The sequence below is a fragment of the Salmo salar genome, chromosome ssa03 (assembly GCF_905237065.1).
Source record: "Salmo salar chromosome ssa03, Ssal_v3.1, whole genome shotgun sequence".
Classification (NCBI taxonomy): Eukaryota; Metazoa; Chordata; class Actinopteri; order Salmoniformes; family Salmonidae; genus Salmo; species Salmo salar.
The window spans coordinates 10,894,311-10,912,523 of record NC_059444.1 but is presented as its reverse complement, the minus strand read 5'-3'; the positions used below and the strand labels follow the sequence as shown (position 1 = coordinate 10,912,523).

At 44.2% G+C, this 18,213-nt stretch overlaps 1 protein-coding gene across 1 annotated transcript; it reads right to left on the bottom strand.

Moving 5' to 3' along the window:
• Window positions 1-1,540: 1,540 nt before the first annotated feature.
• Window positions 1,541-17,047, bottom strand: LOC106598366 (translocation protein SEC62). The gene is made up of 8 exons (XM_014189408.2): window positions 16,922-17,047; window positions 11,513-11,621; window positions 10,274-10,379; window positions 9,779-9,980; window positions 9,524-9,619; window positions 8,981-9,041; window positions 7,417-7,536; window positions 1,541-5,651 (listed from the first exon to the last, which is right to left on the bottom strand). Exons 1-8 carry the CDS (start codon window positions 16,955-16,957, stop codon window positions 5,152-5,154), a joined length of 1,230 nt encoding a protein of 409 aa, XP_014044883.1. The 5' UTR covers window positions 16,958-17,047; the 3' UTR covers window positions 1,541-5,151.
• Window positions 17,048-18,213: the final 1,166 nt, after the last annotated feature.

Genomic DNA, 18,213 nt, shown 5'->3' with positions numbered 1-18,213 from the left:
GGAATAAGACACAGTTTCGTATGCTTCCATACATTTGCAAACATCCCCTTTTCCAGTGACCCATTAAATATGTATCTCAGTGGAACTACAATCTGGGGAGCAGCACAGCGAAGCAAAAAATTGTCCATAAGACAATAACCCCAATTTACCATTGGGTAATGACTTCAATAGGTTTAACACCTCCTCCACTGACACCGTTTGCAGACTAAAAGAGCAGGTCTTGTTGCTCATAATATAATCATCAATCCATTGGACAACAGCTTGTTTGGAAGAATGTATGTTTACATTGTTGCTCAATAAATTAGTTTTCTTTGTAAAAAAATCTGCAAAACAATTGGCAATATCAATTGGTTTTGTTATTATTCTGAGACCATTCATGTGTGGGGTTGCTTCTCAGCCAAGGGAGTGGGCTCACAATTTTGCCTAAGAACACAGCCATGAATAAAGAATGGTACCAACACATCCTCCGAGAGCAACTTCTCCCAACCATCCAGGAACAGTTTGGTGACGAACAATGCCTTTTCCAGCATAATGGAGCACCTATGCTGGAAAAGCCACTTAGTGATAACTAAGTGGCTCGGGGAACAAAACATCGATATTTTGGGTCCATGGCCAGGAAACTCCCCAGACCTTAAACACATTGAGAACTTGTGGTCAATCCTCAAGAGGCGGGTGGACAAACAAAAACCCACAAATTCTGACAAACTCCAAGCATTGATTATGCAAGAATGGGCTGCCATCAGTCAAGATGTGGCCCAGAAGTTAATTGACAGCATGCCAGGGAAGATTGCAGAGGTCTTGAAAAAGAAGGGTCACACTGCAAATATTGACTCTTTGCATCAACTTCATGTAATTGTCAATAAAAGCCTTTGACACTTATGAAATGCTTGTAATTATACTTCAGTATTCCATAGTAACATCTGACAAAAATATCTAGACACTGAAGCAGCAAACTTTGTGGAAATTAATATTTGTGTTATTCTCCATTTTTGGCCACGACTGTACACAATCCAGGTCTCAATTGTCTCAAGGCTTAAAAATCCTTCTTTAACCCATCTCCTCATCTACACTGAAGTGGATTTAACAAGTGACATGGTTAGTCTGTCAGGGGTATCAAACTCATTCCATGGAAGGCCTAGTGTCTGCAGGTTTTAGTTTTATCCTTTAAATTAAGACCTAGACAACCAGGTGAGGGGCGTTCCTTACCAACTAGTGGCCTAGTACAAGGGAGGAGAGAAAAACCCGCAGATTCTGGGAACTTCAGTGGAAAGAGTTTGACCCGTGGTCTATGTCATGGAAAGAACATGTTCCATCCACTCAGTGTATAAAAGGCTAGGTAGAACCATGTGGCAAGAGTCACCTGTGTGTTGCTGTCAGTAACCAGCCCCTGGATTATCGACGTAAGATTATCTTTTTTTGGAAGAGGACCTAATTTATGTAATTGACATACTAAACTTGGGGTAGATGGAAAAACAGGTCATTTGAAATGAATCATCTCATTCAAGCACCAACAATTCATGCAAATAAGACAGGAAACAACTGCTTTCTATAGTTTTATTGCAATAAGATACAGATATACTTCCAGACATTCAATTAATGACATTATATTGAAATATTGCAAGAGACAGTCCTCAATGATATTGATCCGAATATGAACAACTAAGTGACTAACAACATTTTCAACAGATAAAAGATGACGTTTTTTTTTCTTCAAAGAAATGTAATGGAATAAAGCAGTATAGATTAATACTACAATATACAACAGACTGGTACTGTGCAAGAAGAAGACTCAAGAACAATGAGATTTTCATGAAATAGTTCATAATAATACAGCTACTGGCAACTTGGGGCGCGTTCGTAAATTCACTCTGGCTATCTACTCCGATTTCAGAGCACTCTCGTCTGAGTGTGCCAGAGCGCAGAATAACTGACGAATTTACGAACATTCAACACCTGTTGAATATGGCCAGTGTCAGTAAACATCGGCAAAAAGTGTAATAAAAATGTTGCCAGCAGCACAGTTAGTCACCAACGCTCTGAATAACATGAAAACAGCCTAAATCAGCTCTGCTAGGGCGAGAAATTCTCAGTGGGGTTTGTATCTGGAAGTAGCTAGCAAGCTAGCCAACGTTAGCTTGGGTGCTTGACTGCTGTTGAGGTCAGAACACTCGGCTCAACCCGACTCCTCGGTCAGAGTGTCCAGTGTGCTCTCTGAACGCTCCGAGAGCAAAACACTTTACCAACAGACAATCTGAACGCTCTGAATTTACCAACGGACAATGCTCAATTTACAAATGCCCAGAGGGCACTCTGGCACTCCAGATTGAATTTACGAACGCACTCTGGCTCTCCAGAAGACATCAGGAAACAGAAAATAATTGAAAATGAACAAAAAAAAAATACTAAAAGAGACCAACTACAGTGTGCAGTTGTAAGTAGTACACTTGTATTGTACAAGAGCCACGCGCAGTTGAATAAAGTTCAGGGAAACACGACAATGAAGAAACAAGCTGGAGATCTACCGAGGTCAACAAGCTCTGAGAACGGGAAAGCAAGACAGTGCTTGTACCCTTTTCACACTACTGACCCGTTCTGACCCGTTCACAGAGCTGCACTGCGCCCGCCTGTTTACGCATCCAGCATAGCTCCAGGAACCGGCCAGGACTACCGTTCGGGTCGACAAGATTGTGGGAAAAGGGTATGAGTGTCTGGAAGATACTCCTCAGTCTAGACATTGAGTCCATCTGTGTAGTGTGTGGGATATCCGAACCAAGTGACTTTTCCCCCCCTTTGCTCTCACAAGCTCCACTCTACCATTCCACAGCGGGGTGAACTTTCTTCCCAGAACATTTTGTGTGGAACAGCAATACAAAATATTATGCAATCCACTGCCAACGGGTTTCTCAACCACAAGTTAATCATTCACTATTCTTATGGCAAGAAACAAACATGTTTGTGGGACTTGCTGTAAGTAGCCACATAGCTAGTTTTTCTATATACATTCCTCTACACAAAATAAATGACAAAAATCGATCAATATCAACTAGATCAAAAATAGGTAGTCCATCTGATCATATATCCAAACATTAAATATTCTACATTTCTGGTGAGAGTCCCCAATAATGAGAGTACAATACACTCTTGACAATATGCCTATTGGTGGTCAAAATGATAGTAAAAAAAAAAGTATAACTGAGCAAAATAAACATTACACTGAAAATAAAAAGTTTTGATACCCAAAAAAAGGATTCTGTTCAAGTTGAACAAAGTGGGCTCATAATTGATCAATTCAAAATATATTTGATATAGAATTCCTTATATAAATGACATCTTTATTATTATTATTATTTTTAAATATCGTCCTCACTAGCATCTAAAACAACTCCAGCCAAAAAGAATGCAACCTTACGAACAGACGGTATTGGACCACAGCCCCCATAATGCAACACTACAGAGAATTGGACCTGGACCACATTGGTTTCTAACGGAGTCCCCATGCATTCACATGGGTCTCCATTGTTGTCCGTTAGCATGACTAGAATACCAATGAAGGCAACACAACAAAAGCCATCATGAAAATACAGGCATCCGAGTTGAACTGACAATACTATTACAAGCGATCGTAGAATGAGTATAGTAAGCTTAAGGACATATTGCCTGCTTTGCATGGCTTAGATAGAACTGAAGGGAGAAGGGGATTGATGTCTACACACGTCTTAGCTCCTATACTGCGCTGCGTTTCTAAGGTGTAAAAGGTTTGGAATTTGACACAATCGTTACAAAAATGAATAAATGTACCAAAATCCCTTGCTGACACCTTTGACATGTCTTCCAGTATGAAAACAGCATGCATTGTAACAACAATTAACGTGTTTGGCACTTTAATTTTGATGTCCGATTCTAAATGGTGAATACAAAACTGTAAAAACAGGTTTTCCATTCCATCTTTGCGGTCTGCATGTGCGTGGCCTCAGAATACATTTCTTCTAGAAAGCAGTATCTCAAATGACCTGTTTTATTTTTGTTGTCCGACTGCTTGTAATGGACATGACTCTAATGAACTCTGGTTTTATATGTGTGTGTGTGTGTGTGTGTGTGTATGGACAGAACCGATCACCCAAACAAACATTTCTCATTGAAAATAATAAGTACCGCAAAGAACCACAAGGCTGTTTATTGTTAATGCTGTTCATCTGCCGACGCCATTTTTTTTCTTCTTCTTTTGTTCTCTCACCAGACATATTTCGGCAATACCCCCAATAAGTGAGGTCTTTCTTGGGGTGGGGTAAACTATGGATTTTGGTCCATCCACATTAGTTATAGTGGCGTAGCCAACGGTTGGTCAATCGTAACGTCCGATGGCTGCCTAGGAGAGATCACATTCATAAAAAAACAAAGAGCTGAACTGTGTACAGAGGGCCAGATGCCACTGCTAGTACATGACCTTGGCCCAGTTGGGTGACAATAGACCAAAGGACAAGGCCGTGTTCAGTAGGGAAATGGGAAAATGTGTATATTTTGGTTCCCATTTGAATTTTGTTACCATGTTTTGCAGCTACTGGACACAACACTGGGCTTAGCCTAACCATGATTGTACAAATCGGAAGTTGTTCATAAGACAACAGTCTGGATTTGAGGGGTAGGTAGACAAGATGGCAGTACTTCCCCTAGTAAAAACAACGATTCCTTAGCTCTTTAATTCCCTCATCTGTGGAAATTGTCAAGAGACTTTGCCTCACAGCAGAAACGAGACATACAAGGGAAGCATTGTAGCAATAGTAAACAACACAGAGTGGATGAGTTAACTAGAATGATATGGGATAACAGTCATAACGTAAGTACCGAAAAATAGGGAAAACGTCGGGAGAACTAACGTGACAACTTCCTCAGACAAACATCTGTTAAGTTAGTTTGCATTTCTCAGTTAAATAAGCTGGGGATTTTAGAACCACAATAAAGGCTTCTCTTTTCCAACGTTATAGACATTTGACACCGGTGTCGATACTCAGACGTGGCATCTGTATAGTTGGTGGAAGATCGGAGCAGGCAAGATGAAGGTGTCTCCTCAGCGAGGTTGACCTGGAGGAGGTGGGAGGTTGTCCTTGGAGGAGCACGAGGTTGGAGGAGAAGGAGGTGGCAGTGATAAAATGTTTATGTTTGAACAGGCAAGGGCTTTCTCTCACCATCTCCTTCCTGCTCTCCTTCATCCCCCTCTCCTTCTTCCTCCTCTTCCTCCTCTTCCGTGTGCTGCTCCAGCTCCTCGCGGGTGATCATCTCAAAGTCATTTCCATTGCTGTGCTGCGAGCCCTCGTCCTCACGCCGGTCGCTGTCTGTGTCAGAGCGCTCAGCGGTACTCGCTGACGTCCCCGTCCCCTTCGCCACCTCGCCTTCTTCCGTCCCCTGTGGAACTGAGCCCTCGCCTCCTTCACCTTCCTCCTCCTCTTCCTCCTCCTCCTCACCGTCACCCTCCTTCTCATCGCTGGTCTTGCCCTGGCTCTTCTTGCTGGAGTCCCGCGGGCCCTTGTACTCGTGCGTGTAGAGCGGGCGGAAAGAGTCGATGAAGCCCACGTCAGCCGTGAGGTTGGGCAGGAACCAGAAGTGGTGGCGTCCGCCCGTCACCAGCCAGATGATCATGAACAGGATGCAGCGAGCTGAGGGGAGATAAACATTGTCAAATGGCATTGTAATGTCAAAGCAAAGGCCAGCAACTAACGTCAACGGTGCTGAGGGGAAGGAACGCAACCCTGTGACGTCAGCTTTGGTGCCGTGTCACCCAGTTTGACTCACGTCTCTAGGTAAACACAAGATACATTATTTAAAAAGTAAAAGAACAAAACGGAATTTGAACTTTATTGGAATTCCCTGTTAAAATGGTTACTGCAAGATTCTGGCATTTAATTGGCTCACGAAACTACCACTTAAGTTCTTGCATAATGCACACTGAGACATAAAAATGGTATCCATGAGCTTCTGACTCATAGAACAAGGGCTTAATGTCAGAATCTGGCAGTATCCCTTTAAGGGTTGGATAGGGGTATTAGCAATATGGTGATCACACGCACAGGGAACGTGGGGGGGGGGGGCAGGGGACTGTTCAGCTGTGTGGAGAACAGGCCGTAGCTCAGGTGGCTGAGTTTCCTGATGATCTTCTTGTCCTTCCTGCGACACCTGGTGTTAATAGGTGTCCTGGAAGGCAGGCAGTGTGCACCCAATGAGGCGTTGCTGTTGACCATTTCAGCTCCTTGGAGATGTTTACCCCGAGGAACTTGATGTTTTTGACTGTCTCCACGGCGGCCCTGTTGACAGGGAAGGGGCGTGCCCAGCCTGGTTCCTCCTGAAGTCCACAATCAGCTCCTTTGTTATGCTGACGTTGAGGGAAGAGATTGTTTACCTGGCACCACACCACCAGTGCCCACCTCCTCTCTGTAGGCTGTCTCGTTGTTGGTAATCAGGCCTACTACTGTCATGTTGTCAGAGAACTTGATGAAGGAGTTGTAAATGTGTGAGGCCACGCAGTCGTGGGTATACAGGGAGTACAGGAGGGGACAGAGGACACACCATTGTGAGGCCCCCGTGTTGAAGATCAGTGTGGAGGAGGTAATGTAGGCTACGTTTGTCAGGAAGTCGAGTTGATGTGGTGTTTGACTTGCCTCTTGAAGCACTTCATGATGACAGAAGTGAGTGGTACGTAGTGAATGGTCCTCCGTGGAGACCGTCAGCACGTAGCCCTCGTCGTCCTCGGGGGCTCACCCTTATGCTCCAAGCATGAGAAAAAGGGGTTTAGCTCGTCCGGTGTTGGTGTCTGCGACGTGATTGGCTTGCTTTTTGTAATCCGTGATCGTTAGAAGCCCCTGCCACATATGCCTCGTATCCGACCCACTGAATTACTCCTCCATTTTGTCCCTATACTTCTATCTTGCCATGTTATCGATCCGCGTGGGTCGCATTTGTGCTGTTTAACCATACAGTTGTCCCAGGTCACTTTGCCCTGTTTATAAGCAGCATTTCTCTCCTTCAGTTTCCCAACAAGGCTGCCATCAATCCACGGTTTTGGATTCCAGTAAGTTTTGAACGATACCGTCGGTATCACATCATCTCTGCATTTTTGTAGCCCTATTCAATGATGTTATCCCCAGACGCGACCTGGAACATATTCCAGTCCAAAACACTCTTGGAGCATGGATTCTGATTGGTCAGAACAGCGTTGTACAGACCTGACCACCGGAAGATCCCTTTTGAGTCTTTGTTTGTAGGCGGGGAGGAGCAAAATGGAGTCGCACTCCGAGTTGCCGAAAGGAGGACGAGAGAAGGCAATTCTACCTAGAGCATTAGGAGGACAAGTTGGTGCTAGCATATTGAGTTACACTATTTTTAGTTGTACACAAGTGTCTAGAGGTTGGGTGTTTTCTTTCTTACCAACAGCCAACAGCAGTATACTGGCCACGAAACAGCCTGCTGCCACGCTCAGGTAGTACACACCCACACGCATCTCAGCCGGCCACAGCGGGAAGAGAGTGGCCGCAATCACTGCAATTACTGGAAACAGAGACACAGGCCTTAGTACAGTGGAAAATAAGCATCGTTATTCCCTTTACCAATTCATAGGGATGAGCATTTGAAATGTTGACTGTTCGAGTAATTGCATTTTTAGAACACAAGGCCTGTACTGGAATGTATCTGTTCAGCATTTATCTGTATGCTAACAGAGCTCAACAATGCCTGATTAATCATAACCACTACAGATAACAAATCCTAATTGCCCCATATATACGCACACGTCAAAAAAAAAACAAGTGCCATTTTAAGATTAATTTATTGAAACCGTAAAAATCAACTAAATATAAATATATAAATAAAAATCGCCACAAAGAATTATCTCCAAACAAGACACTAACATCAACAGTGGCGCTTGCTTGTAAAAGCCTATGGCTGTACAATGGCCTAGCCTTGTTTTGTTAATTTCCCGAGCCCTTATCACAGTCAATAGGCTCCTATTTCATAGTAAAAATCATGATGTAACATAACAGAATAAAATAGAAACTTTTTTCCAAATTGAAAGTTGCCAGTGCTAATTGATGCGCGTCTGGAACAGTTATTCTCAGAGTGCTCGCTTGAAACTGGGCTCAATTTGTCGAGGTGAAATTTTTTCTGGGTTACAAAACAGAATCTGTCTTTTCGATAGAGACGTTCGATGTAGTTTATTCTGCCATTCTTTGGTATTTAAAAAAATGGATTTCACATTGTTAATCCATTTGGTGATGGTGATGAATTGCAGCCACAACATCTGTTTGGTGAGTAGACCTAGGCTTAATGATTGAAAATACACGCCGTCTTTATCAAACTCACGTTTTCACATTTCTTTCCCACCGTCTATGTTTAAAAGTGTTATAGCCTAGGCTAACCTATTCTAAATGGCACAAGCAGTTCGCAAAGTAGCCTAAGCGGAAAAATGACGTGACGCAATTATTCCAAAACTGCTGCGCTCCTCGTTGGAACCACCTATTTCCCTACTTCAATCAACCAGTCCATTTTGAATGCGATAAAACTGTTGTCATTTGGCAAGGAATGTAGCTTGTGTATCCCATCAGGTAGATATGTTTTGATAGGCATTTATTTCTGTAGGCCTAACAGAAGCCTGTGTGCTCATTTAGCCCGCATGTGTAGAGGGAGTGATCAGAACGCAATTGCGTTAGTGAGACACGGAGGGAATTTAGGGACTGAGTGATGCTTGGATTGGTTTCTTTTTTATTGTGCCTCGCAAATGCACATGTACAAATGGAACACGAGAACCAAAGCAGATGAACGTTGTCTTTAAGACAATGTTTCAACCTCTGGTTAGAGATCGAGTTTTGACCTCCATTCCGACTACTCATGACCATCCCTACCAATTCAGTTGCAATGATCAGTTATTTGTGAAAGACAGTTTAATCAGTTATCAAAATGTAATATTCTAGGTAATTAATACTACAATTCCACTCACCCAGAATCAGTCCCATGGCAAAGGTTTTAAAATGGACTGGGTCGTAGATCCAAACAAATACCTGGAAAGTGGAGTAAATATGATAATTTTAAATTTCACCTTAGAAATAGTTTTTATTTATCAACCACAGCGATTCACCATTTTTCACATATCACATGGTGAACTCCGTGCAAGTCACATTGAACCTCTTGCCATCATATCACCATCATGTCATGCTTGCATGGCAAACTGACGCCACAAAGAATGTCTCTGGTCATGGAGAACGTGTCTCATTAAGTGCACCCTGAAACAAGGGTAAGCTCTTTTGCTCTGGAATTCTCTCAAATGTCACAGGGAAAAACAAACACCAATGTGCTGAATTCATGCCACAAAGATCAGAATGTTCCCCGTCTTTTAAAGTGAATATTACAACAATGACCTCTGGCTACACACCGACTGAAACATGCTCACTTTTCCAGAAAGTCCTGCTTTCATATTTTTACCCATCCTAATCTTTGGCGAGGCGGAGCCCTTTTTCCCAGGATTCCCTGTGTTCCAACTCACCTCATTGCCATCCAAGAAGAGCTGATCCTCATGAGGCTCCAGTTTGAATTTCTTCTTCACGTCTTTTTTCTTCTTTGGCGTTCCGGGGCTATCATCCTGAGCACACAAAAAAACAGCATGGTCATATGGCCTTTATAAAAAGAATCTAGATCAATCGTATTTGATTTTATGACCAAACCGCTTCAGTGGTCTAACCTGTTACGAACTATACAACATGTTCATAGCCTATATATTCACTTCATTCAATTTACATACACTCTTCTCCTTCTTTACATCTGAAGCCTCGGCATCCTTGGAATCCTTCTTCTTCTCTTTCTCCTTCTTTACATCTGAAGCCTCGGCATCCTTGGAATCCTTCTTCTTATCTTTTTCTTTCTCCTTGTCTTTCTTGATGTCCTTCTCTGGCTTCTTCTTCATGACTTTCAGAGCGCGGTGGAAGAATTGCTTCTTCAGCAGCCTGAAGGAGGAGAGCAGAAACACCAGAACACAAGATGAACCATGGTCAAATATTGTTCAGTACTTCATCATATTGTTTCAGATTTTGTTTGGGAGCCCCTGAAACCATCGGGAGCCTGTATAGTCCTTGTAGAACCTTTCACATTACACACATTTTGCCCCGAACTTCCTAAGGACATAGGGACAACATACAAACATGGAAGTTGTAGTGAACAATGTGTAGTGTGAAAGCAACTTCAGTTCTAGTGTAGGGTGGTAGTTAAACAACTACCAGCACTCCCACATTAGACTAACTTGTTGCAGTAGTCCACCACAGAGTCTCTGGTGGTGAAAACGGCCTCCTCTCCCTTCTTGGCCTTGGCCCACTTGGAGTCCAGCAGACAGTCCACCGCCTTGGAGGCTGACAAAGGGAAACAGACAACCATGTTCAAAAATGACATCAAAAGGTAGTAGAGAGATGCTGTACGTTGAAACTCAATGACCATCATGCTATGAAAACATTCTGAAATCCTGGCCCCTGGGGATGTGTACAAAAGCTCCTCTCCAACAGACACAGCACACGCCAGAGATATTTAACCAACGACTGTGCAAACAGCATTTACTGACACTGTTGACAGAATAGGTCTGCTATGGGGCTAAAGTCATTGGGCAAATGTAAACATTGGCAGGTCAACAGTACTACTATGAGATATAGTGAGAGATTCTGGGTCAAAAGTTAACTATTCCAACCCTCAACTCAGCAGGACCGGAAGAAATAACAAATAAATGCCAATTGTCGTCTCTCACATCAAGACACCGTCGTCATTAGGCCTACTGCTAAGGCCCAGATATGTCCTGACTGTTCCTGACCAGGAAAAACTTCGGGCCTTAGTTAAAGATGCACTATGCAGAAATCGCTCTGCCATTTCCCTGCTTGCTTAAATTCTAATAGTTCGCCCAAGTTTATGTGACAAAACAAGCAAGTATTGTGTAGAAAATTATTGTACCATCTAAACAGCTGTGAAACATTTTGCATAACCAAAAACATTGTATTTTCAGCTGTTTGAAGCTGGTGTACAAAAACTAAAGTAAAAGAGACACTAAACTTAAGAACAGGAAGCATAGAAATAGCGCACATAGAACAGATCTACAGCTTCTTAGACTTGCTTTCAATGAGAATGCCAGATCTGTAACACATATTTCTATGTGAATTGGGTCAGCCCAAAAATGATATATTGCAGCTTTAAAGTGTAACATTTGGGTTTTCCTAGTCAAGTGGTCAAAAATAAAACACTTCTTTAATCCCCTAAAAGTGTCCCTCAAACCATTCCCCACAATGATAGCCTATTTGAAGTAGGGATATTCCAACAGTACCACACCTGATTCAACGAGGCCTAGTCACAGGCTTGATGATAGTTGACTAATTTAAGCACTTTATGTGCTAGTACTGAAATATCAAATGCTGTGGGGACCGGCACCAACTGCTGCTGACTGGTTTGAGAATCACTGTCCTAAATGAGTGAACAAAGGAGAGCGTATGAACGGAGCACTGACCGATGAAGTAGTCCACCCGGTGGCCCATCATGTTGGTGGACTTGGTGGGGCAGTTGAAGCGGAGGTACTTGGCCACCGCCTTCTCCTCCTTGGTGGGCTCACTCACCTCCTACACAGTGAGGAAAAAGGGAAATCACAAGTCTGTGTGCTACTATGCCATGTTGAGTTGAATACCATCAACACTTACTCTTTTGCTGCGACACGTTTGCTGCTCCTGCCCCCCCCCACACTAACAGTTACAGACCATAGACCAGGGTTTCCCAAACTCAGTCCACGGTGACCCCAAGGGGTGCACCCATTTTTCCCTTTGCCCTAGCACTACACAGCTGATTATAATAATCATGAAGCTTTGATCATTGCTGTGTTAAGGCAAAATCCACCAGAGGACCATGTTTGGGAAACACTGCCATAGATATAGGCTAACAGTGTAGGGCCTACAGCATTGCTACAGAGACAAGAACGCAGACCAGTTAAGGAGCAGATCAGACTGTCAGCCCAGGGCAGGGGTGGGCTTTAGGACCTCCCGCGGTGAAGTCAAGTCAATCAGCCAGTCATATTCACAACACACACACATATATACATACATACACATATACATATGTCATTTAGCAGATGCTTTTATCCAAAGAGACTTAGAATCATGCGCGCATATATTTTACATATGTGTGGTCCCAGGAATCGAACCAAGTACCCGGGCGTTACAACCACCATGCTCTACCAACTGAGCTACAGGAGGAGCACCACCATGCTCTACCAACTGAGCTACAGGAGCACCACCATGCTCTACCAACTGAGCTACAGGAGGAGCACCACCATGCTCTACCAACTGAGCTACAGGAGCACCACCATGCTCTACCAACTGAGCTACAGGAGCACCACCATGCTCTACCAACTGAGCTACAGGAGCACCACCATGCTCTACCAACTGAGCTACAGGAGCACCACCATGCTCTACCAACTGAGCTACAGGAGCACCACCATGCTCTACCAACTGAGCTACAGGAGCACCATGCTCTACCAACTGAGCTACAGGAGCACCATGCTCTACCAACTGAGCTACAGGAGCACCATGCTCTACCAACTGAGCTACAGGAGCACCATGCTCTACCAACTGAGCTACAGGAGCACCATGCTCTACCAACTGAGCTACAGGAGCACCATGCTCTACCAACTGAGCTACAGGAGCACCATGCTCTACCAACTGAGCTACAGGAGCACCATGCTCTACCAACTGAGCTACAGGAGCACCATGCTCTACCAACTGAGCTACAGGAGCACCATGCTCTACCAACTGAGCTACAGGAGCACCATGCTCTACCAACTGAGCTACAGGAGCACCATGCTCTACCAACTGAGCTACAGGAGCACCATGCTCTACCAACTGAGCTACAGGAGCACCATGCTCTACCAACTGAGCTACAGGAGCACCATGCTCTACCAACTGAGCTACAGGAGCACCATGCTCTACCAACTGAGCTACAGGAGCACCATGCTCTACCAACTGAGCTACAGGAGCACCATGCTCTACCAACTGAGCTACAGGAGCACCATGCTCTACCAACTGAGCTACAGGAGCACCATGCTCTACCAACTGAGCTACAGGAGCACCATGCTCTACCAACTGAGCTACAGGAGCACCATGCTCTACCAACTGAGCTACAGGAGCACCATGCTCTACCAACTGAGCTACAGGAGCACCATGCTCTACCAACTGAGCTACAGGAGCACCATGCTCTACCAACTGAGCTACAGGAGCACCATGCTCTACCAACTGAGCTACAGGAGCACCATGCTCTACCAACTGAGCTACAGGAGCACCATGCTCTACCAACTGAGCTACAGGAGGAGCACCACCATGCTCTACCAACTGAGCTACAGGAGCACCATGCTCTACCAACTGAGCTACAGGAGGAGCACCACCATGCTCTACCAACTGAGCTACAGGAGCACCACCATGCTCTACCAACTGAGCTACAGGAGCACCACCATGCTCTACCAACTGAGCTACAGGAGCACCACCATGCTCTACCAACTGAGCTACAGGAGGAGCACCACCACCATGCTCTACCAACTGAGCTACAGGAGAGCACCACCATGCTCTACCAACTGAGCTACAGGAGCACCACCATGCTCTACCAACTGAGCTACAGGAGCCACCATGCTCTACCAACTGAGCTACAGGAGGAGCACCACCATGCTCTACCAACTGAGCTACAGGAGGAGCACCACCATGCTCTACCAACTGAGCTACAGGAGGAGCACCACCATGCTCTACCAACTGAGCTACAGAGGACAGGATTAGGGTGAAGTTGCCCCTAGACTCTTATCTAGGTTCAGTTTATCATTTTCCCTACTAATGGTTAAGGTTAGAATTGGGGGAGGGAAGGCTGACATCCAGCATATGACCACGTGGTGTTGAATGACATTCATGAATTTAAGCATTTCATAGGATTTCTAAAGAAGCATTTATAAAATCAACAAAATGGAATGATGTAACATTAGGCTATTTCACTGGGATTTCCAGAAATAGTCTTATTATGGTGATATATGGGATTGTAGTTCTTGTTTGGACATTACAGACAACAAACACAAACTCTATCATTGGCCAATTCCCTCGCACCCCCCTCCATTTTGCTCAGTTTCATAATCTCCTGCTTCGTGCCTACTGACTGAACATGGCCCGACACTGAAGCCAGTACTGCCTGCTAACATGGAGGGGAATGAGAGAGCATCAGCACAATGAGATTCAGTCCTGCCTGCTGCTGCTTCTGGCCCAGCTGGCTGGCTTCGCAGCTATACAGCACATGATGAAGCAAGGAGGGCTTTTAAACAGGGTTTTGGTACAGGTATGGGCATCATCAGTCACAAAATACAGACACACGAGGCCCCACTAAATGAAAAAAAACTCCGTCTTTACCTGAGCCTATCCTATGAATATGAGGGGGACTTAGGCCACCCTCGCTTCCCCTATGAAAGACAGTTCTAAGTTCAGTAGGGCCCGCCTTAGCAAAAGCATTTCGCAATCGGCAAACTAAAACCTGTGTTCTTATTGGAAATATCAGGTAGTAGCTTATCTCCTCGTTTCACAACGTTGTCTTGATAGTCCCTACTCTTTCAGGCCCAGTTGTCCCCACTCTCAGCTGCCCACGTCGTGGCCAAATAAAATTAAAGTCCAAATCTGGTTAGTCTAATAGTTGATGAGGATAGCATAGCCACTGCCAGCTATCAAACCTGGGTAGTGTTTTGCTCAATGTTTATGCTCAGCGAAAGTTCACTTCACTCATCATGGTAATAAAGCAACATAGTACTCAGTTATTCAAAACTGTGCTTTTCCATAGTAATCAGTTATTCAAAACATGTGCTTTTCCGTTACCATATCATGAGACAGAGCTAGAGAAAAAAGAGAGAGCGCAAACTGGATATAAAGGAATAGATGTAATTTCAACTATTGCATAATAACATACCCTGTTCCTGCAGCCAGGAGAAGGACATATGGAATATTAAGCAATTTGACCACTGACAGCCAAGGTGTTGCCTATCTGCTGTTGTTGATGCATGTCAAGGTGATGTGAACCTGTTGCATAATTTGACAATGACCAGAAGGCCTGAATTGTGTGTAATCGATTCGATTAACTTCCATTACACTACAGTAAGGTATGTTATTGTCATCAGGTTGTCGAGTTGAATTTAGTGTGTTGGTGTAACTGATGTGAAATGGCTAGTTAGTTAGCGGTGGTGCGCCCTAATAGCGTTTCAATCGGTGACGTCACTCGCTCTGAGACCTGAAGTAGTTGTTCCCCTTGCTCTGCAAGGGACGTGGCTTTTGTGGCGCGATGGATAACTATGCTTCGTGGGTGTCAGTTGTTGATGTGTGCAGAGTCCCTAGTTCAAGCCCAGGTAGGGGCGAGGAGAGGGACGGAAGCAAACTGTTACATTGATGCTGTTGACCCGGATCACTGGTTGCTGCGGAAAAGGAGGAGGTCAAATGAGGGGTGAGTGTAACCGATGTGAAAATGGCTAGTTAGTTAGCGGTGGTGCGCCCTAATAGCGTTTCAATCGGGTGACGTCACTCGCTCTGAGACCTGAAGTAGTTGTTCCCCTTGCTCTGCAAGGGACGCGGCTTTTGTGGCACGATGGGTAACAGTTGTTGATGTGTGCAGAGGGTCCCTGGTTCAAGCCCAGGTTGGGGCAAGGAGAGGGATGGAAGCTATATTGTTACATTGGCATGAGTTTGAGGGTGGGTATAATTTGTGGAATGTTCCAAAAGGAATCGGTCCCAAAAACTTGGTAAAGTACAAGGTTGTCAACAAACAACGCATACAAAGTTGCATGATCAATTCACCTAGCTAACTAGCTGCCGAATAGGCATCAACTCACCACGTAGCTTATTCTTAATGTTTGTCCACAGGCTACCAGAGACATTTTTCGGAATAAACGTGTTGAGTGAAAACTTAATTATGTAGCCCACTCCCTACCCGGTATCTGATTCTGCCGCTATACAACTTTGGATGCGTTGTTTGTTGGCAAACTTGTTATTTACGAAGTTTTGGGAACAGATTCCTATTGGAACGTTCCACAGATCATACCCCTGAGTTCGTCTCAAACAATTGACAGGGACTTACCCCAAAGAAAACTGGTCCAGCATTACTTGCAAAACTATTGCAATTTGTACAATGACCAATGCACCTCGAAAGAAATCACGCCGCAATCTAGCTACCTCTAGTTAAACTACGTCATCGTAGTTTTAATGAGACTATTCTCGTATGGCCATCAAACATCAATTAATGAGGATGTGCTGGCGCATCAGTGGCATTTGGCTTGCCAAAACAGTAACATTAGCTAGCTATTTATATATTCCAAAACACGTCTTGGCTTAACATCTGTTTGCCCGCCATGCAACCGCAAGTTGCTTTACTATCATTGTGATGGTAACGTTAGCTGGCGAGTTTTGTTAGTAGCTGGTAGCAAAGCTAGTTGGCTACGGGTTTGCACTAGCTTTCTCTGCCTGGTTTCTGAGATAGCCTGGCTAACTAGCAAATTGTAAATACCTAACGTTACTGTAACGTTACCTAATATCTTCCTCCTCTTCACCAAAATGTTTTCTTAACCGGTAAAGTTCACTAACTAGCTAGCTAATGTTCTGAAATAGCTAGGTATTGCTATTTGAAATATTCGTGTTAAATATAAATGTTATGCAAAATGACTTCCTGCAAAATTAAATATTTCAGTCGTTAACGGTAGCTGCTAGCACAGCTTTTCGCCTATTATCAACAGCATCGAATCGCTAGCAAATTACCATACTAGAAAACTAGTCTGTTGCGGGAAATATTCCAATCTTGAAAATAACCTCTCTGTAATACATCCAAGCAAAAACTATCTTCTTCCAGTTAACGTGAAAATTATTTTTACCTGGATCCGTTTCTTATGCCTCCTGCGCTCCGCCATGATTCTCCAACACAGCTCGTCTGACGTGTAATCACGTAGGACGTACGGGTAATATCGCGAGAGCAAAATGGCACACAAATGTACGTTCCAAAAACACGGTTCCTTCAATAACTTCCCTTGTTCTTCTTCTTCTTCGGTGGAGGTTTATCAGCGGTTGGCATCCAACGTTATGGTGCATTACCGCCACCTACTGTACTGGAGTGTAGGCCAGCGACAGGGAGAAACTAAATCCCTCCTGCCAGCCCCGTTGCTCTTAAAAAACATAACAACATATTTCAGACTATATCTAATGACGTTCTACTCAATACACTCTTTAAACAAATTTCCTGTATCCCCTTCTCCCTGACCCAATAATGAATTGCCAGCTGCTGTCTCCTAATCTGCAATGGCATTTCCCCCATCTCCATCTGTAGTGCAAATCAAATCAAATCAAATGTATTTCTATAGCCCTTCTTACATCAGCTGATATCTCAAAGTGCTGTACAGAAACCCAGCCTAAAACCCCAAACAGCAAGCAATGCAGGTGTAGTGCAGCCACTGGGGACGTCCAAAACGCACCACTACATATTCTGAGTCCTTGTCCCTGTATGACATCTAGCCTTTCCAATGATGTCCGGTCTGCCGAACCATACACTATACTTCTATAGTCTATTACAGATTGGATCAATGCAACATACATGGTCCTGAATGAGGAACGCCCAGCCCCCCACTCCTTCCCCAACAGACAGCGCATCACATTTAGTACCTTCTTACTCTTTCCCACCACTCTCTCAATGTGTTCTGCCCAGGTCAGTCTAGTGTCAAAGTACGCCCCAAGAAACCCGAAGGCCCCCACCCTCTCCAAGTTTCTCCCATATAACCTCAAGCATACCTCATCTCCCACCTTCCTCCTGGTAAAGAACACTGTCTGAGTTCTCTCTACAGAGAACCTGAATCCCCACATTAATGCCCACTTCTCTATCTCATCAATTGCTTCCTGTACCTTCCTGACTCTATATGGCACATTTCTTCCACTTTTCCATAAATCCACATCATCTGCAAATAACGACCTCCCAATATCCGGCTGTACCTGAGAGTAAACAATCTTTGATCAGGATTGAGAACAACAGAGGACTAATCCACCTCCCCTATGGTGTACCTTTATCCACCATGTAGCTTCCAGAGAGACTTCCTGACCCTCACCTGGACAGACATTCCAAACAGGAAATCCTTTATCCAGTTGTACGTTCTTCCTCCTACCCCCATAATATCAAGCT